At 39.0% G+C, this 17,914-nt stretch overlaps 1 protein-coding gene across 1 annotated transcript; it reads right to left on the reverse strand.

Annotated features, from left to right (window-relative positions):
• Window positions 1-16,307: 16,307 nt before the first annotated feature.
• Window positions 16,308-16,957, reverse strand: LOC100668052 (protein BUD31 homolog). The gene has a single exon (XM_064290025.1). The coding sequence runs from the start codon at window positions 16,791-16,793 to the stop codon at window positions 16,383-16,385; it is 411 nt and encodes a 136-aa protein (XP_064146095.1). The 5' UTR covers window positions 16,794-16,957; the 3' UTR covers window positions 16,308-16,382.
• Window positions 16,958-17,914: the final 957 nt, after the last annotated feature.

Here is a 17,914-nt window from a genome sequence, read left to right on the forward strand (position 1 = left end):
GAACAGAACGGTATCGTTGTTAATGGCATGCAAGCCCAGATTTGAATCCTGGATCCACCACTTAACTAGTTTCATCCTGGGTAATTTATTCAGCTACTCTCAGCCGTAGTTTCTTCACTTGTAACCTGAGGATTATGTCTATAAATCCTTACAATTGATTGAAAGGATTAAGGAAAATATGATTTCTAGCAGAGTGCCTGACACATAGTAAGCATAGTAAGATGACAGAAAAAACTCTTGATTTTTTTTCATAGTGTTTATATAGCATGGCATGAAACGGCAACTTGGTGGAATTTGGGAAAGTCTGTTAGCTGCCATTGAGTAGCTCCATGACTCATAGTGACCCCCTGCACAATGAAACTATTGTACTATTGTGATTCATACTGTTCTCACTGACTGATTTTTGAAAATAAATTGCCAGGCCTTTCTTCCTAGTCTGTCTTAGTCTGGAAGCACCACTGAAACCTGTTCAACATCATAGCAACACGCAAGCCTCCACTGACAGGTGCGTGATGGCATGAGTTGCATGGGCTGAAATCAAACCCAGGTCTCCCACATGGAAAGTGTGAATGTTACTGTAGAACCAATGCCCCTGCCTGTAGGGGATTAGGTATCTTAGGCAAGATTGGTTATAAACCAGGTAAGTTGAAAATTCTGGGTTATTAATCAAAATAAATCCATCCTTTCTTCGTTGGGTCCTCTCTTCCCTAGCTCTGTAATAAGGAAGAAATTGAAGAATGTCAAAACACAAGTATTACCTAGAGCTTTGTCCCTCAGCATTTCCTTCCTGCTTGAAGACTCAATCAGGTAATGCAGATTAACTGGCTGCAGTTGAGTCGGTTCCAACTCAGGGCAACCCCATGTGATTCAGAGTAGAACTCTATTCCATAGGGTTCTCAATGGCTGATTTTTTGGAAATAGATCACCAGGCCTCTTTGGGTAGTCTTGAACCCCCAGACTTTTGAGTGGCAGCTGAACACATTAGATGTTGTCTTAGTTGTCTAGTGCTGCTCTAACAGAAATACCACAAGTGGATGGCTTTAACAAATTTATCCTCTCACAGTCGTAGGCTAGAAGTCTGAATTCAGGGTGCCAGCTCCAGGGGGAAGACTTTCTGTCTGTCATCAATCTTGGTTGAGGAGCTTCTTAGCACAGGGACCCTGGGTCCAAAGGACATGCTGTGCTCCTGGTGCTTCTTTCTTGCTGATATGAGATCCTCATGTCTCTCTGCTCGAGCCTTTTATATGTCAAAAGAGATTGGCTTAAAACACAACCTAATGTTGCAGATTGAGTCCTGCCTCATTAACATCATAGGAGATTTACAACACATAGGAAAATCACATCAGATGACAAAGTGCTAGACAATCACACAATACTGGGAATTGTGGCCTAGCTGAGTGGACAGGTATTTTGAAGGGACACAATTCAATCCATGACAAATATATACTTAATTATTAATTATAAATGATTGGCACTGGTATAGGTTAATTAACACAATGTTTCTCAATGTGTGATCCCTGGACCAAAAGCATCAGAATTACCTGGGGACTTGTTAGAAATGCAAATACTCAAGCTCTGCCCCAGACCTAAGAAACAAGCTCTGGGGATAGGTCCAGTCTGTGTTCGCAAAAGTTGCACTAAATAAGGGGCACAGCGAACAAAGTCCACCTTCATTGCTAACTGAATGGATCAGCCTGAATCCAATTCCCAAAGTGTGGAAATGTATCCAGTCCTCACCTTCCCACTTCTTCATCCTCGCTACCAGCCATTCAACGGGGCACATTCTCTCTCTGATCCCAGCCACCTGGAGCTGGGTCGGAGCTCACAAGTTAGAAGGACACCTTCTTTCAGACTGCTGAAAAGGCAGATGCTGGCACCTGCTGGCTGTCACTGTCCCTGTTGGTTCTTTAACCCACAGAATTGGAACAACTCAAAATTCATGGAGAGTGTACTTAAGGAGCCCTGGTGGTGCAGTGGTTAGGCACTTAGCTGCTAACCTAAAGGTCAGTTGTTCAAACCCACCAGTTGCTCCACAGGAGAAAGATGAGGCAGTCTGCTTTCATACAGATTTACAGTCTTGGAGAGCCCATGTGGCAGTTCTACTTGTCCTATTGGGTGGTTATGAGTTGGAATTGACAATCAAAGATACAAATGAAGAGACACATAAGGTGAGGTCCGGGAAGTTTTACAGCCTGGAGCTTCCATGTCCCCAAAGAGGGATGTGTTTGCTACCCTTTCCCGTGCATAGTCACCAACCAGGAAACTCATCACAGCTTTAGGGTTCAGAGCTCTCATCAGCCTATCTATGTGGCTATAATAGATTACATTATGACTCCTGAGGCTTAGCATGGCCCTGAGGTGGTCCCTGTTAGCCTCCTCTCATTAGCTTTAGGTGTTGGTCCAGCTGGAGAGAAGCAAGAACAAAGGCCAAATTGCTTCCTGCAAGGTGATTCCACACCTCATAAAAGCCTTCCAGTTAACTCTGAGGTGCAATAAAGTTAACCACTGCGTTTACAGAAAATCCAGTCATTTATCATACTTAAGGAGCCCTAGTGGTACAGTGGTTAATCAACAGTTGAAATCCACCAGCCACTCCTTGGAAACCCTATGGGGCAGTTCAGATCTGTCCTGTAGGGTTGCTATGAGATGGAATCGACTCAATGGCAATGGGCTTGGATCATGCTTAAAAAAAGAAAAAAAGAATTTGGATTAAGATAAATTTTTTTTTTATTTCCAATGCTATAAAATTCAGACCTTTTTAAAAAAGCGCTTCTTCAGCAGCACAATGTTTACTTTATAGCAGGCTTCCAGTAAAACGTTACTGAATGAACTAATTGGTACCAGCACAACCACTGCTATCTGTCACATCTTACAGATTTGTTTAGTTTTTAAACATACATGCATACATACACTTAAATACAAAAGAAGGGAGCTTTGCTTGTGGACTGTGCTAAATATCCTAAGATGCTCAGCATTCTAAGGATGGGTGGTTGAAGAGCGATGTTGAAATTGACTAGTTGTAAATAAAATCTTAACTTTTTATTATGGAAAATTTCAAACTTGTACAAAAGTAGAATAGCATAATCAACACCCACGTATCTCTCATCTAACTAACTAACCCATTGCCTTCAAGTCGATTCCAACTCGTAGCAACCCTATAGGACAGAGCAGAACTGCACTGTAGGGTTTCCAGGGAGTGGCTGGTGGATTTGAGCTGTCGACCTTTTTGGTTTGCAGCCATAGCTCTTAACCACTGCGCCACCAGGGCTCCATCTCTCATCTAATAATTATCAACTCATTACCAGTCTGATTTCTTCTATACTCCCATCCACTTCCTTCCTGGCCACATTCCCTTTCCCCCTACACCTTAAGCAAGTCCTAGAAATTATATTTTGTTTATAAATATCTTGGCATAGCTTTTTAGGATCCTCCAAGAGTGACCGATGAGGTTTGTTTTGTTTTGAGTTGCATAATGAACTTACAGATTTAAACATATATAAAAAAAAAATTTTTTTTAATATGTTTTAACCCTTTGTAGCTTATTATCCTCATTTATGCTTAAATTGTTCCATCTTTAGAGAAGTGAATCCTTTTATGTAACCCTAGAAATCTTTGATAATTTCCTTCCTTTCTGGTATGACATAAATCTCCTACCTCATCTTATAGATTTCCCACTCCAGATCTGTCAATTTTCTAGGCGCCTGGGTTCCTTTTAATGGGAAATGGCAGAATCCATAATTTAGACTACTGGATTTGTCATTGCTTCTAGGCCTTTTCAGTGGATGGAGCTAGCTAATCTTTTTTAAAGATTAGATACATGATTAATTCAAACTGACACTTCTAATTCAAAGTTTTAAATTTAGAACGTTGGGGGTTTTACTTAACCTCAGTAATATTACTGATCTCCTTTCACCTGTGCAAAAAAATCCTAGTTATCAGTGACACAGAATTATTCATTTGCTTTTATTCCACCTTACTGTCATTGCAGTCTCAAAATAATACAGCACTACCGCCAACAATATGATTACTGAAAGAGGCTTAGAATCAGTTGTAGTTCCTTCTATCCTTAGAGCATATCTCCCCAGAGATATATAATAAATTCTTGTATTTTAATGTCAAGTAGGATTATTTAAGTGTTATTATGTCATCAACTGGTACATGTTAAGTATATTCACAAAACCTTTTATTTACTTTAAAGAAATGTTGACCCTGATTTATTTAATATGTAGAGTTCTTCCAGTATATTTTAAGATATGCAACTTGGGATAAAAAATTTTACACCTAATACTTTAGTAGCCTCTCTCTTATAAACTGAGATGTGTGAATATTTTCCAGAATAAAGAATTTTTTATAGGGATTTTTTTCCCATTTTCTGTCCAAGACCCACACTGGGTGGTAGAATTGTTTTGTGAAAATTTAAGTACTTTGCTTTGGAAGACATCCGATGGAAAATAGTCTCTGGCTGAAAAAGGACTCTTACCTTTCTGTTGTAGCTCTATGTAACATCACCAAGAATATGAATAGTCATTTGTTTTATTTTTTCTTATGTTTAAATGCAGAAACTGAATAGCTAAATAATAAGCAATTAGAAATCATGAAACATCCAGTGGGCCAAAGCATTTTTTTAAATATTAAAATGAGAAATGCTTGTTTCCCTTAGTCCATCATCTACCGCTAGGTACCCTGAAATGGGTCATAACAAAATGGAGTTTCCTAGAACAGCATTTTTCCACTGGTTATGTTCAGAATAGTTTAAGGAATGTTTTACAGTTCCTGGACTCTACCTTAGACATTTTGAATCACATCTCTAGGGGATGTGCACAGTACTTTATTTTCTTATTCTTCCTAGGTTTTTTAATTCATCTAAATCAGACAGATTTAGAAACCATCGCTTTGCAGCTTAAAAATAGTCAGCTACAATGCCAGAGAGATGGTACTTTTAGTGGCAGGAATACAACCCCCCCACCCTGAAACCCAAACCCACTGCCATTGAGTTGTTCCCTATTCATAGCAACCCTATAGGGCAGAGTAGAACTGCCCCATGGGGTTCCTAAGACTGTATCTTTATGGAAGCAGACTGCCACATCTTTCTTCCACGGAGCAGCTCATGGGTTTGAACCACTGACCTTTCAGTTAGAGCCAGGCTCTTAACTACTGTGCTACCAAGGCTTCTAGCGGCAGAAGTAAAGGGATTATAGGTAGAACTGGACTAGCAAAAATTGGCCTCCTGTCTTGGATCCCTTTTCTTCTGTATGTTGTGATTTATTTATTTATTTTCAATTTTTATTGGTTTGGCACTGATGTCATAGTAACCAGACTGAGAACATCGTCTGATTCAGGGGATGTCTCAAATGATTTAGGGGAAATCTGAGTAAGCCCAGCAGAAAGGCAATATGAAAGACACTTGCCTTTTATTGACCTTGTATACACTAGCATAATTTATGCTAAAGAGGCATAAAGTTTCCTCGAAGTTTATAAGTGGTCCTGCCCATCTCAGGAGAGAGAGAGAATAGCTAGGGATTTAGAGATGAAGTCCTAACTAGTCCCAGTGACTATTTGCCTACAGCCTGCAATGTTCTTTTTCTGGAACTGTCTTGGGAGCTTTGAGTGTTACGGATTTCAGTAGTCATAATCAGCCAATTATTTTGGGACTAACAGGTATGATAAGGAAAAATGAAAGGCATCTGACAGTATTAACACCTGAAGTAAAAGGGCAGTACCAAATAGTCTATAGCCAGTGGGCTACACCCAGACCCATTTGATTAATCAAATAAATAAATATATAAAACACATTCAGTTTATCAGCTTGGTAAACAAAGATTGCTGCTCTTGCTTGATCAACCTGCCAACAACTCCCCTCTTCAGGAACTGGTTGTTGGTTTTAAATTTTGGAGATAAACATTATATCTTGGCTTTGACAAGTATGTCAAATAACATGACATATTAGCTGTCAAAGTAACTTGACTGCAAGTTACTTAATTTCTCTGAGCTGCAGCTTTCTCAACTATAAAATGGTAATACTACCAGTTTTGCAGGGTTAAGTTATGGGAGAAGGTTTATAAATCATCTGACATGGTTCCTGGCACATAAATCAAACATAAACTCAAGAAGTATTTGAATGACTACTTCATGCTTCCAGGTATTTGGATTACAGAAATGAGCAAAACAGAAATGCGTACTGTATCTGTCTTCTGCACTAGAAAGTCAGCTCCACAGGACGAGGAATTTATCCATCGCCATATCCCTAGCTTTACAACATTGTGTGGCTTATTCTAAGCACTCAGAAATATGTGTGTCATGAACAAATGGATGAAGCTTAATTCTAATGGAGGAGTAAGACAAAAGTTAGTAAACAAAATAAATGCAAAAGGTAGAAGTGCTATGAAGGAAATAAAGGGCTGAGGATGGGAAAGCAATGGGATGTGTAAAGGTCCTGAGATAAAAAAGCATTTACTGGAGGTAAGAATAGAGAGTAGACTAGAATGGTTGGGACTGATGAGAAAAGGAGAGGATGGCTGGAGATGAAATTGAAACATCAGAGTAAGGCATTTATCCAGTCTGACAATTGTATCTTGAATGAAAGAGTTTAACTTGTTTTTATTTAATCTATATTTAAATTACAGATTACTGATGTTTGTGCTTAAATCTGCTATACTGTTTTCAATTTGTTCAACCATTTCTGTTTCTTTTTATATTCTTTCTTCTTTAGTTTCGATAAGTATTTTTATTCTTTTCCCTCTCTGTTAACTTGTTATATATTCTTCTACTATTCTTTTTCTTGTCTGCATAGTTAGAGCATACATCTTTGACTTATTAAAGCCAATTCCAATTTTCGGGCAATGTAAAATGTAGAACACTTTTTAGCTGTATTTATCTCCCTTGTGATATATGTGTTATTGTTGTTGTATATTTTAGGTCTATACATTTAAGATCCTCTTATACATAATTATTTGGATTTGCAAACATTATGTTTTTTCTTGAATCTCTAAGCTACAAAGAACTTCTTTATGTACTTTGGTCTACTGGTAACGAATTTTTCCATTTTTGGTTTCTGGAATATTTATTTTACTCTTAGATGATATTTTCACTAGGTATAGAACTTTAGATTAGTAGTTGTTTTCTTTTAAAATTTAAAGCTTGTCATTTTGTTGACTTCTTGCTTTCAGTGTTTTTTTTTGGAGATCAGCTCTTAGTATAATTGTTGCTCTTTTGAACGTACTATGTCTTTTATTCTCCGGTTGCTTGTAGGATTTATCTTTGTGTTTGGTTTTTGCACTTTGACTATGTTCTCTTTGTATGTATCCTACTTGGGATTTATAGACCTTCTCGAATGTGTGACTTGAAACCCCTGTCAGATAACACCAACATACTGATATCTGTGAGTCTGTTTGGAGCCTTGGTGGTACAGTGGTTAAGAGCTCAGCTGCTAACCAAAAGACTGACAGTTCAAATTCACCAGGCATTCCTTGGAAACCCTATGGGGCAGTTCTACTTACAGGGTCACTATGAGTCGGAATCAACTTGACAGGTGGGTCTGCTTATCTCTTTTTTTTTTCAAAAAAATTAAAATTTGTATTTCCCTCTTTTTTTCTGATTGACTGCCGTGCATTGTGCATAAAAACTTTAGAGATGATTTGAGGCCCTATAAGATGTCATTTTTCCTCAGAGTGATTTATTTTTGCTACAGGCAGTAACAGTTGGGTTAGATCATCTCTTTGGGCCTCCTTTTTCTTTTAGACCTTTCCCTCAAGTCTTCACTGTCTTTATAGTTCTCCAGTGCCTTCAAAGAGATTTTAAACAAAAATATGCTGTCTAGCTTTTCTACCTTCTCTTAGCTAGAAGTTTGGTCTGAAAAAGTAAAAATAAAAAAATTTTATTCTGAAAGCAATAAAACCCTCTGCCATCGAGTCGATTCTGACTCATGGTGACCCTATAGGACAGAATAGAACTGCCCCATGGGGTTTCCAAGGCTGTAAATCTTTACAGAAGCAGACTGTCACATCTCTCTACTGAGGAGCAATTGGTAGATTTGAACCAGTGACTTTTCAGTTAGCAGCCAAGTGTGGCATCAGGGTTCTTTTCTAAAAGCTATAGAAAGGTATTAAAGAGTTTTAAATGAGGGATTGACATAATCTGATTCAGATTTTAAAATGATTTTTAAATAAATATATTGCTTGTTTTGTGATCTCTTCCTTTAAAATGTCTCTAAAGTTGCCTTTTATCTTTATTTCCATTGTTATCATTCTAGTTTAAGTTCTAGTCACTAGCTCGGATTTTTTCTCAGTTTATCTCACTTTCTTGATCCCCTAAAGGCCATGTAAGGTATCAATGTTAGATTCATTGTCCTGAGATCCTGTTTGTTTTATGTTTAGATTTAAAAATTAAAAGTAACTATGCAGTCCTTTTCGACGGCACTGGGTTTGGTTTTGTTTTTTTTTATGCAGTCTTTTAAGTAAGTAGTATTCTAAGTTTTTTATAGCAAACCAGTTTAAGGTGGTTAAGCAACTTGCTCAGGGTGATGTAGCTAGTCGGGGCTACATTGAATCTAGGCCTCTTTTCAGAACCTGGATTCATTATTTAATATTACAGACATATAGTCTATCCAGACTGTATTTACTATAAATGTAGCTGCGTTTATATTCTGTTACTGCTATAGTCAAAATGAAGTTAAAATTTAAGTAATAATAAAGTGTTAAAACTTTTCTGATTGTTCATCCTTATCGATGTCAAGGTTGCTGGAGCTGGCCTTGATTGCGACACAGAAAGAGCTTTGGAAACAAGTGATTGGGGCTGTCAGGATGGCAAAAACCATGTTGGAAATGAAGCCACAAAGGGAGAAACTTTTCTCCGTGAACATTTCTTTCTTTCTTACTTGGTAACCCTGGATTTTAAGGCATAAATAAAAAATCCTGAATATGTGTAAGCAAGGCTGCTAAGGTCTTTAACCAGAATTTTTCTATAAGGGCTGTAAGGCATGAAGGAAATACAAAAAGTTACTACACTGGATAATGAAATAATAATAAAAAAAGTTTTATATCAAAATACTGAGAGGTTTCACTTTCTCTTATTTAAAAAAAAAAAAGGAAAGAAAAAATAAGGCAGTTTATCACGATGTGGTTGCTGACAGGTACTACTGTCATGTGAAGGCCTGGGCCATGAAAAACTCCAAAACCAAAAAACCAAACCCATTGCCATTAAGTCGATTCTGACTCATAGCGACCCTACAGGACAGAGTAGAACTGCCCCATGGGGTTTCCGAGGATATGTGTCTTTTTTTTAAAATAAAGTTGCTATTAATGTTCTGCCCATTAATCTACGCTCTTGTATCTGCTGTTCACTATTTTTAATTTAAATTGTCAGTTCAATTTTAAATATATTGTGAATTCTTGATGTGATTTGAATCTAGCTAACATAGTTTGAACAATAACTGGTTTCCCTATATATCCTGGAGTATTTACTTTGAATTCCGTAGATTTGAAATGGTACAATATCAGACCTGACAGAATAGAAAAGTTAATCTAAAAGAGTGGTGATGGTGATGACTTGGAAGAGCTCTCCAGAGAGAGGAAGTATGGCTAGAGAGAGGAATGCTCAGGAAGCTCTGGCTTGATGGGTGGAGCAGCAGCAGCCACAGGTTTTTACGGGTTCTGCTTTTATTGTGCTCCTCTGAGTGCTTTTTGTAACTGAAATCAGGTAGACAGAGGGCTTGTGCTGCATCTTGGGAGTCACCAATATTTCCAAGCAGTAAGTGTTACCATTTTGATTGCACAGCCTTGCCTAAATGTTTACAGCCCAGGCTTTCACAAGTATAGTGTAATACTAAATTGACCATGACCGTGAACAGGATGTCATTGTCATTCCTTTTAAACGACAGAGCAGTAATTTGGTAATGTGCGAACACCTGGATTTGTGTCTCCCTTAACCTGGATTAAAAGGGAGAGGAATAGTCTGAGTCTAGATACGTCTTTGTGAGATCTGACCCATGGCTCTCTATCCCTTTTTAAACATTATACTTGAATACACACCTATCTACATTCATTTTATTTCTTAGAACAGTGACTCCTTGAGGGAACCATCAGTTTTGCTATAGTATGTACAACAATGTGGGTGCTAAATGAATGTTAAGTACTAATAATAATGACTAATAACTCATGGGTGAGGCATTTGGTGACTCACCATTTATTATGTATTCACAGTGTTTAAACTTGGTTGTACAAATGTATCAGATTATTTCCTATATAAAGTTGGCTATTATTTTTTATTAGAATAGTCAACCACCTGAGTCATAGTCAAGGAATAGTACCTTTTTTTCCTTACTTTTAATTTTGAAACAATTTCAAACTTGCAGAAATGATGCAAGAATAATAGAAATGGGATGAAGTTTCTAGGGTCGAAGGCAGAGGACCATAGGCTCAAGGAACTTCTATGTCAGCTGACACAACATAGTTCCTAAAGACAATGTTCTACATCCTACTTTGGTGAGTAGCGTCTGGGGTTTTGAATGCTTGAGAGCGGCCCACTAAGATACAACTATTGGACTCTTCCAGTGTGGAGCAAAGGATAGTGAAAAAAACCAAAGACTCAAGGGAGCAATTAGTGCAAATGACTAACAGACCACATAAACCACAGCTTGCACCACTGCCAGTCCAGAAGAACTAGATGGTGTCAGGCTACCATTACCAACCGATCTGACTGGAATCACAACAGAGAGGGTCCTGGACAGTGTGGGAGAAAAATGTAGAACAAATAACCAAATTTGCAAAAAAAGGCCACACTTGCAGGTGTGACAGAGACTGCAGGAACTCCTGAGACTGTGGCCCTAAGACACACTTCTTTTTTTTTTTTTTTTAATTTTTATTGTGCTTTAAGTGAAAGTTTACAAATCAAGTCAGTCTCTCACCCAAAAACCCATATACACCTTGCTACACACTCTCAATTACTCTCCCCCTAATGAGACAGCCTGCTCTCTCCCTCCACTCTCTCTTTTTGTGGCCATTTTGCCAGCTTCTAACCCCCTCCACCCTCTCATCTCCCCTCCAGGCAGGAGATGCCAACATAGTCTCAAGTGTCCACCTGATCCAAGAAGCTCACTGCTCATCAGCATCCCTCTCCAACCCATTGTCCAGTCCAATCCATGTCTGAAGAGTTGGCTTCAGGAATGGTTCCTGTCCTGGGCCAACAGAAGGTCTGGGGGCCATGACCATGGGGGTCCTTCTAGTCTCAGAAGACCATTAAGCCTGGTCTTATGAGAATTTGAGGTCTGCATCCCACTGCTCTCCTGCTCCCTCAGGGGTTCTCTGTTGTGTTCCCTGTCGGGGCAGTCATCAGTTGTAGCTGAGCACCATCTAGTTCTTCTGGTCTCAGGATGACGTAGTTGCTGGTTCATGTGGCCTTTTCTGTCTCTTGGGCTCATAATCACCTTGTGTCCTTGGTGTTGTTCATTCTCCTTTGATCCAGGTGGGCTGTGACCAATTAATGCATCTTAGATGGTTGCTTGCTAGTGTTTAAGACCCCAGACACCACTCTTGAAAGTGGGAATGTAGAATGTTTTCTTAATAGATTTTATTATGCCAGTTGACTTAGATGTCCCCTGAAACCATGGTCCCCAGACCCCTGCCCCTGCTACACTGGCCTTTGAAGCATTCAGTTTATTCAGGAAACTTCTTTGCTTTTGGTTTAGTCCAATTGTGCTGACTTCCCCTGTATTGTGTGCTGTCTTTCCCTTCACCTAAAGTAGTTATTATCTACTATCTAATTAGTGGATGTCCCTTTCCCATCCTCCCTCCCTCTCCCTTCTCGTAACGACAAAAGAATGTTTTCTTCTCAGTTTGAACTATTTCTCAAGTTCTTATAATAGTGGTCTTATACAATATTTGTCCTTTTGCAACTGACTGATTTCACTCAGCATAATGCCTTCCAGGTTCCTCCATGTTAAGAAATGTTTCACAGATTCCTCACTGTTCTTTATCGATGCGTAGTATTCCATTGTGTGAATATACAATTATTTATCCATTCATCTGCTGATGGGCACCTTGGTTGCTTCCATGTTTTTGCTATTGTAAACAGTGCTGCAGTAAACATGGTTGTGCATATATCTGTTCGTGTAAAGGCTCTTATTTCTCTACGATATATTCCAAGGAGCAGAATTGCTGGATCCTATGGTAGTTCTATTCCTAGCTTTTTAAGGAAGCGCCAAATCGATTTCCAAAGTGGTTGTACCATTTTATATTCCCACCAGCAGTGTATAAGTATTCCAATCTCTCCACAGCCTCTCCAACATTTATTGTTTTGTGTCTTTTGGATTATTGCCAGCCTTGTTGGAGTGAGATGAAATCTCATTGTAGTTTTGATCTGCCTTTCTCTAATGGCTAATGATTGTGAACATTTCCTCATGTATCTGTTAGCTACCTGAATGTCTTCTTTGGTGAAGTGTCTATTCATATCTTTTGCCAATTTTTTAATTGGGTTATTTCTTCAGACACATTTCTGACCTGTAACTGAAGCCATTCCCCCAGACCACCTTCCAGCCAAACAATAGACAAGCCCATAAAATAAACAATAACACTCAAGAGGAACATGTTTCTTAGAACCATCAATTGTACGAGATTAAAAGGGCAATATTTACCCCAAAGCAAAGATGAGAAGTCAGGAAAGGGTAGAAAATCGGGGCAAAAGGAAAAGGGGAACCCAGGATGGAAATGGGGAGAGGGCTGACACGTTGTGGGGAATGAAGCCAAGGCCGTGAAACACTATCGAGTGCGAATCTAATTTTCTCTGTAAACCTAATTCCCAATTGGAAACCCTGGTGGTGTAGTGGTTTAGAGCTCCGGCTGCTAACCAAAAGGTTGGCAGTTAAAATCCACCGGGCACTCCTTGGAAACCTTATAGGGCAGTTCTATTCTGTCCCATAGGGTTGCTATGAGTTGAAATAGACTCGACAGCAATGGGTTTTGTTTGGTTTTTTAATGTACAATTAAAAAAAAAAAAATTCCTGTATACCCTTCACCCAGAGACTCCATTCAAGTTTTACCAATTATCTCAATAATGTCCTTTATAACAAAAGGTTCCAATCCATAATCAAGTGTTGTACTCAGTTATCTCATTTACACTGGGACAGTTCCCCCACTTTTTGTTAACTTTTGTGACTATGCCATTTTTGAAGAATAATATTTTGGAGACTGTCCCTCAATTTGAGTTTATCTAATGCTGCCTCTTAGTTATACCCAGCTTAAGCATTTTTTTCACGTAAGTGATGCTTAATTCTTCTCCTTGCATCCTATCATATGGCACATGGTGTCCTTTTCCCCAATACTGGTGACGTTAATTTTAATCACTTAAATAAAATGATGTCCATGAGGTTTCCCTACTGTAACATTTTGATAATTTTTACCTTTTGGATTTTGTAATTATTTTGTGGGGAGAAATTTTGAGACTATATAAAATCTTGTTCTTTGTTCCACTTTCACCCATTATTTTAGCATCCATTGCTATTTCTTACCTGATTGATAATTAATGTAGTGGTTGAGAAATGCCAATTTTCTAATTCCTTCATTCCTTTACATTTATTAGTATTATACACTAAGGCAGTGAATTCCCTTCTCCCCACTTATTTATTTGTTATTTCTATCATTGAGGTCTATTAATTCCTATTTTATTCCATGAGCTTTAATTTAGTACCTTCATTATTTATTTTGATGCTTTAATTGTCTCAATTTGACCAGGAGGAGTCTCTTCAATGTGGTTTCTGTATCCTTTTGATATGTCCCCATCATTCTTTACGCACTTCCTTACTTCCTGGCACAGAAAGATGTTCCAAGTTCATCTTGTTCCTTCCTAGTCCCAGCACTGGTGTCAGCCATTTCTTCAGGAAATCCCGTTTTAGTAGAGTGGTATGTGGAAACCAAGATCAAAGTGCTAGATGTGCTCATTTTTATTGGTATACTATGGCTTACAGATCCCTTTCCGGGGACAGAAAAATAAATTTATGCACGTACTTCTCTCTCTCCTCTCTTTCTCATTTATTTATAGCCTTAAGGAGTAAAGAGAAATCTGGCTTCCATGATCTCATTATATTATTTGCTTAATCCCTCTATGTGTAGCCAGTGTCACAAACATGCTGGGCTGCCTTTCTGCCCCACTTGGGCCTACCTAATGACTTTTTGGCTACATAGTAAGTAATGGAGGAAGGAAGGCAAGAAAGAAGGAAAGAAAAAAGGAGTTCTAAATTTAAATATATATATTTTTTGTGTGAAAATAATTTTTATGTGTAGGTATTATAGCTGTTAGTTTCCAGGAATGAACTTTATTCTTAATTTCTTATAGATCTTCAGAATGTATTCTAAATATTTTTGTCTTGTTATAGTCATTCATAGTACTCAATGGTAGCAGGCATTCGGTATACAAAGATGCATAAGGCAAAATCTGCAAAGAGCTCAGAATTTGATAAGGCAAGCAAGGAGGCATGTTAATTACTGTAATAATCTGATAAGGGTTATAGAAGAGGAATACTAAGTGTTTAAGGAGCACAGAGAAGGGATTAATAAATTTTGACACAGGCAGCTGAATGATTTTCTTCTCCATTAAGAATAAGAATCGAGAAAAAAAATAATAAATGGAAGGACATCTTATGTTCGTGGATTGGAAGGCAAATACAGTTAAGATTTGTTGTTGTTGCTATTAGGTGCCATCTAGTTGGTTCCAATATATAGCAACCCTACGTACAACAGAACGCACACTGTCTTCCTTTTTTGTGCCGACCCTCTATTTTACCAAGGATGACATCCTTCTCCAGGGACTGGTCAATTTTGATAACATGTCCAAACTATGTGAGATGGAAGTCTCACCATCCTCACTTCTAAGGAGCATTCTGGCTGTACTTCTTCTAAGACAGACTTGTCTGTTCTTCTGGCAGTCCATGGTATATTCAGTAGTTTTCGCCAACACCGTAGGTCCAAGGTATCAGTTCTTCTTAGGTCTTCCTTATTCATTGTCCAACTTTCTCATGCATATGAGGTGGTTGCAAACGTGGCTTGAGCCAGGCCCACCTTAGTCCTCAAAGTGACATCTTTGCATTTTAACACTTTAAAGAGGTCCTTTGCAGAAGATTTGCCCAGTGCAATGTGTCTTTTGATTTCTTGACTGCTGCTTTCATGGGTATTGATTATGGACCCAAGTAAAGTAAAATCCTTGACAACCTCGATGTTTTCTCCATTTATCATGATGTTGCATATTGCTCCAGTTGTGAGGATTTTTGTTTTCTTTATGTTGAGGTGTAATTCATACTGAAGGTTGTAGTCTTTGGTCTTCATCATTAAGTGCCTCAAGTCCTCTTCACCTTCACCAGGCAAGGTTGTATCATCTGCATATCACAGGTTGTTAATGAGTCTTCCACCAATCTTGATGCTGTGTTCTTCTTCACATAGTCTAGCTTCTGGAATTATTTGCTCATCATGCAGATAGAATACGTTTGGTAAAAGGATACAACCCTGATGCATACGTTTCCTGATTTTGAGCCGTGCAGTATCCGCTTGTTCTGTTTGAATGACTGCCTCTTGGTCTATGTACAGGTTCTGCATGAATGCATTTAAGTGTACTGAAACTCCCATTCTCCACAATGTGATCCATAATTTTTTACAATCCGCGAAGTCGAATTCATTTACATAGTCAATAAAACACAGGTAAACATCTTTCTGGTATTCTCTGCTTTCAGCCAAGATCCATCTGACATCAGCAATGATATCCCCTGTTCCACATTCTCTTCTGAATCCGGCTTGAGTTTCTGGCACTTCCTGGTTGGTGTACTGCTACAATTGCTTTTGAATGATCGTCAGCAAAATTTTATATGTGTGTGATATTACTGATATTGTTTGATAATTTCCACATTCTATTGGATCACCTTTCTTTGGCCAGGTAGCAGCCTTCTAAATTTCTTGGTATAGGTGAGGGAGCATTTCCAGCACTGCATCTGTTTGTTGAAGCATCTCAGTTGGCATTCTGTCAATTCCTAGAGCCTTGTTTTTTTGCCAATGTCTTCAGTGTACCTTGGACTTCTAGTTCTTGATCACATGCTACCTCCTGAAATGTTAGAACGTAGATCAATTCTTTTTGGTACAGTGACTCTGTGTATTCCTTCCATCTTCTTCTTCTTCTTTTTTTTTTTTTTTTTTTGAGGCTGAGAGGTTTTATTTTTACAAATCACGGCTGATGAACACCAAAGTCTTCCCCAGGGGAGCCCATGCTCCGGTGCGGGTCTGGGATAGTGCTGGCAGCTAAGAGCGACTCCCACGAGGGGGGGAAGAGCAAACACAGAGTCTGCGAAGTCCGAAGTCCAGGGTGGAGTGGAGTAAGGCTGGGGGGCCTCAGCCAGAGCACCCCCGGCAGCCTCAGTGCATGCACTCGATGATCCGGCCCACTTCCAGCTTGCTTTTGGGGACCCGGCAGATGCAGTTGGTCCCGAAGTTGGTGTCCCGAGTCTGAATGCAGCGCAGGCAGCACAGGTTCTCGTAGCCTTGCTTCTTCCACTTGGCGATCAGGTTTTTATCGGCGTAGCCTTCCTTAATGCAGTATTCGTACAGCTCTCTGCTTATGGCCTTCTGCTTATAAAAGAGATCAAAGATGTATCGGGTTTTCTGGTGGTGGATCCTGAAGATGGGCCACAGAGACTCCACTTTCCTTTTCCCCTCATGAGGCTCTGTCTCCGCTTCTCTCATCTTTTGATCTAATTCATCCAGTGTTGGTTCAATCAACTCCCAGCCATCTGGGGGAGCTTTCCGGCTTCTTTTGACTTTAGGCATTTTTATTCACAAAATAATTTGTAAAGATCTCTGGATTCTGCAGTCACAGGCTTGGGTTCTTGTTCAGCTCTACCATGTATTTGCTGTGACTTTGGGAAGGTCACTTTCCCTCTCTGGTCCTCAGTCTCCTCATCGAAAACGCTGTCTCTTTCAGCCACCGCGTCTTTGCTGCCTGCTTCCCCTTCCATCTTCTTTTGATGCTCCCTGAGTCATTCAATATTTTGCCCACAGAAGACTGGAAAATTGCAGCTCAAGGCTTGAATTTTTTCTTCAGTTATTTCAGCTTGAGAAATGCTGAGTGTGTTCTTCCCTTTTGGTTTTCTAACTCCAGGTCTTTGCACATTTCATTATGATACTTTGTCTTCTCGCTCTGCACTTTGAAATCTTCTGTTCAGCAGCTTTCCTTCATTATTTCTTCCGTTCACTTTAGCTACTTGACATTCAAGAGCAAGTTTCAGAGTCTCTTCTGAGATCCGTTTTGGTCTTTTCTTTCTTTCCTGTGTTTTTAATGACCTTTTGTTTTCTTCATGTATGATGTCCTTGATGTCGTCCCACAGCTCGTCTGGTCTTCAGTCATTAGCGTTCAGTGTGTCAAATTCATTCTTGAGATGGACTTCAAATTCAGGTGGAATGTACTCAAGATCATATATTGGTTCTGACTGACTTGTTTTAATTTTCTTCAATTTCAGCTTAAATTTGCATATGAACAATTGATGGTCTGTTCCTCAGACTGCCCCTGGCTTTGTTCTGACTGATGATATTGAGCTTTTCCTTCGTCTCTTTCACAGGTGTAATCGGTTTGATTGCTTTTCTGTCTGGTGAGGTCCGCATATATAGTCACTGTTTATGTTATTGAAACAAGGTATTTGCAGTGAAGAAGTCATTTCTAAAGCTGAAAGAACTAAAGAAAAAATTCAAGCCTTGAGCTACAATTTTCAAGGCTTCTATGGGCAAAATATTGAATGACTCAGGAAGCATCAAAAGAAGATGGAAGGAATACACAGAGTCACTGTACCAAAAAGAATTGATCTACGTTCTCACATTTCAGGAGGTAGCATGTGATCAAGAACTGATAGTACTGAAGAAAGAGGTCCAAGGTACATCAAAGACATTGGTGAAAA

Source organism: Loxodonta africana, chromosome 8, assembly GCF_030014295.1.
Source record: "Loxodonta africana isolate mLoxAfr1 chromosome 8, mLoxAfr1.hap2, whole genome shotgun sequence".
Taxonomy (NCBI): Eukaryota; Metazoa; Chordata; class Mammalia; order Proboscidea; family Elephantidae; genus Loxodonta; species Loxodonta africana.

Coding starts and splice junctions, on each gene's coding strand:
- LOC100668052 (XM_064290025.1), bottom strand. CDS start 16,793: ATGCCTAAAGTCAAAAGAAGCCGGAAAGCTCCCCCAGATGGCTGGGAG.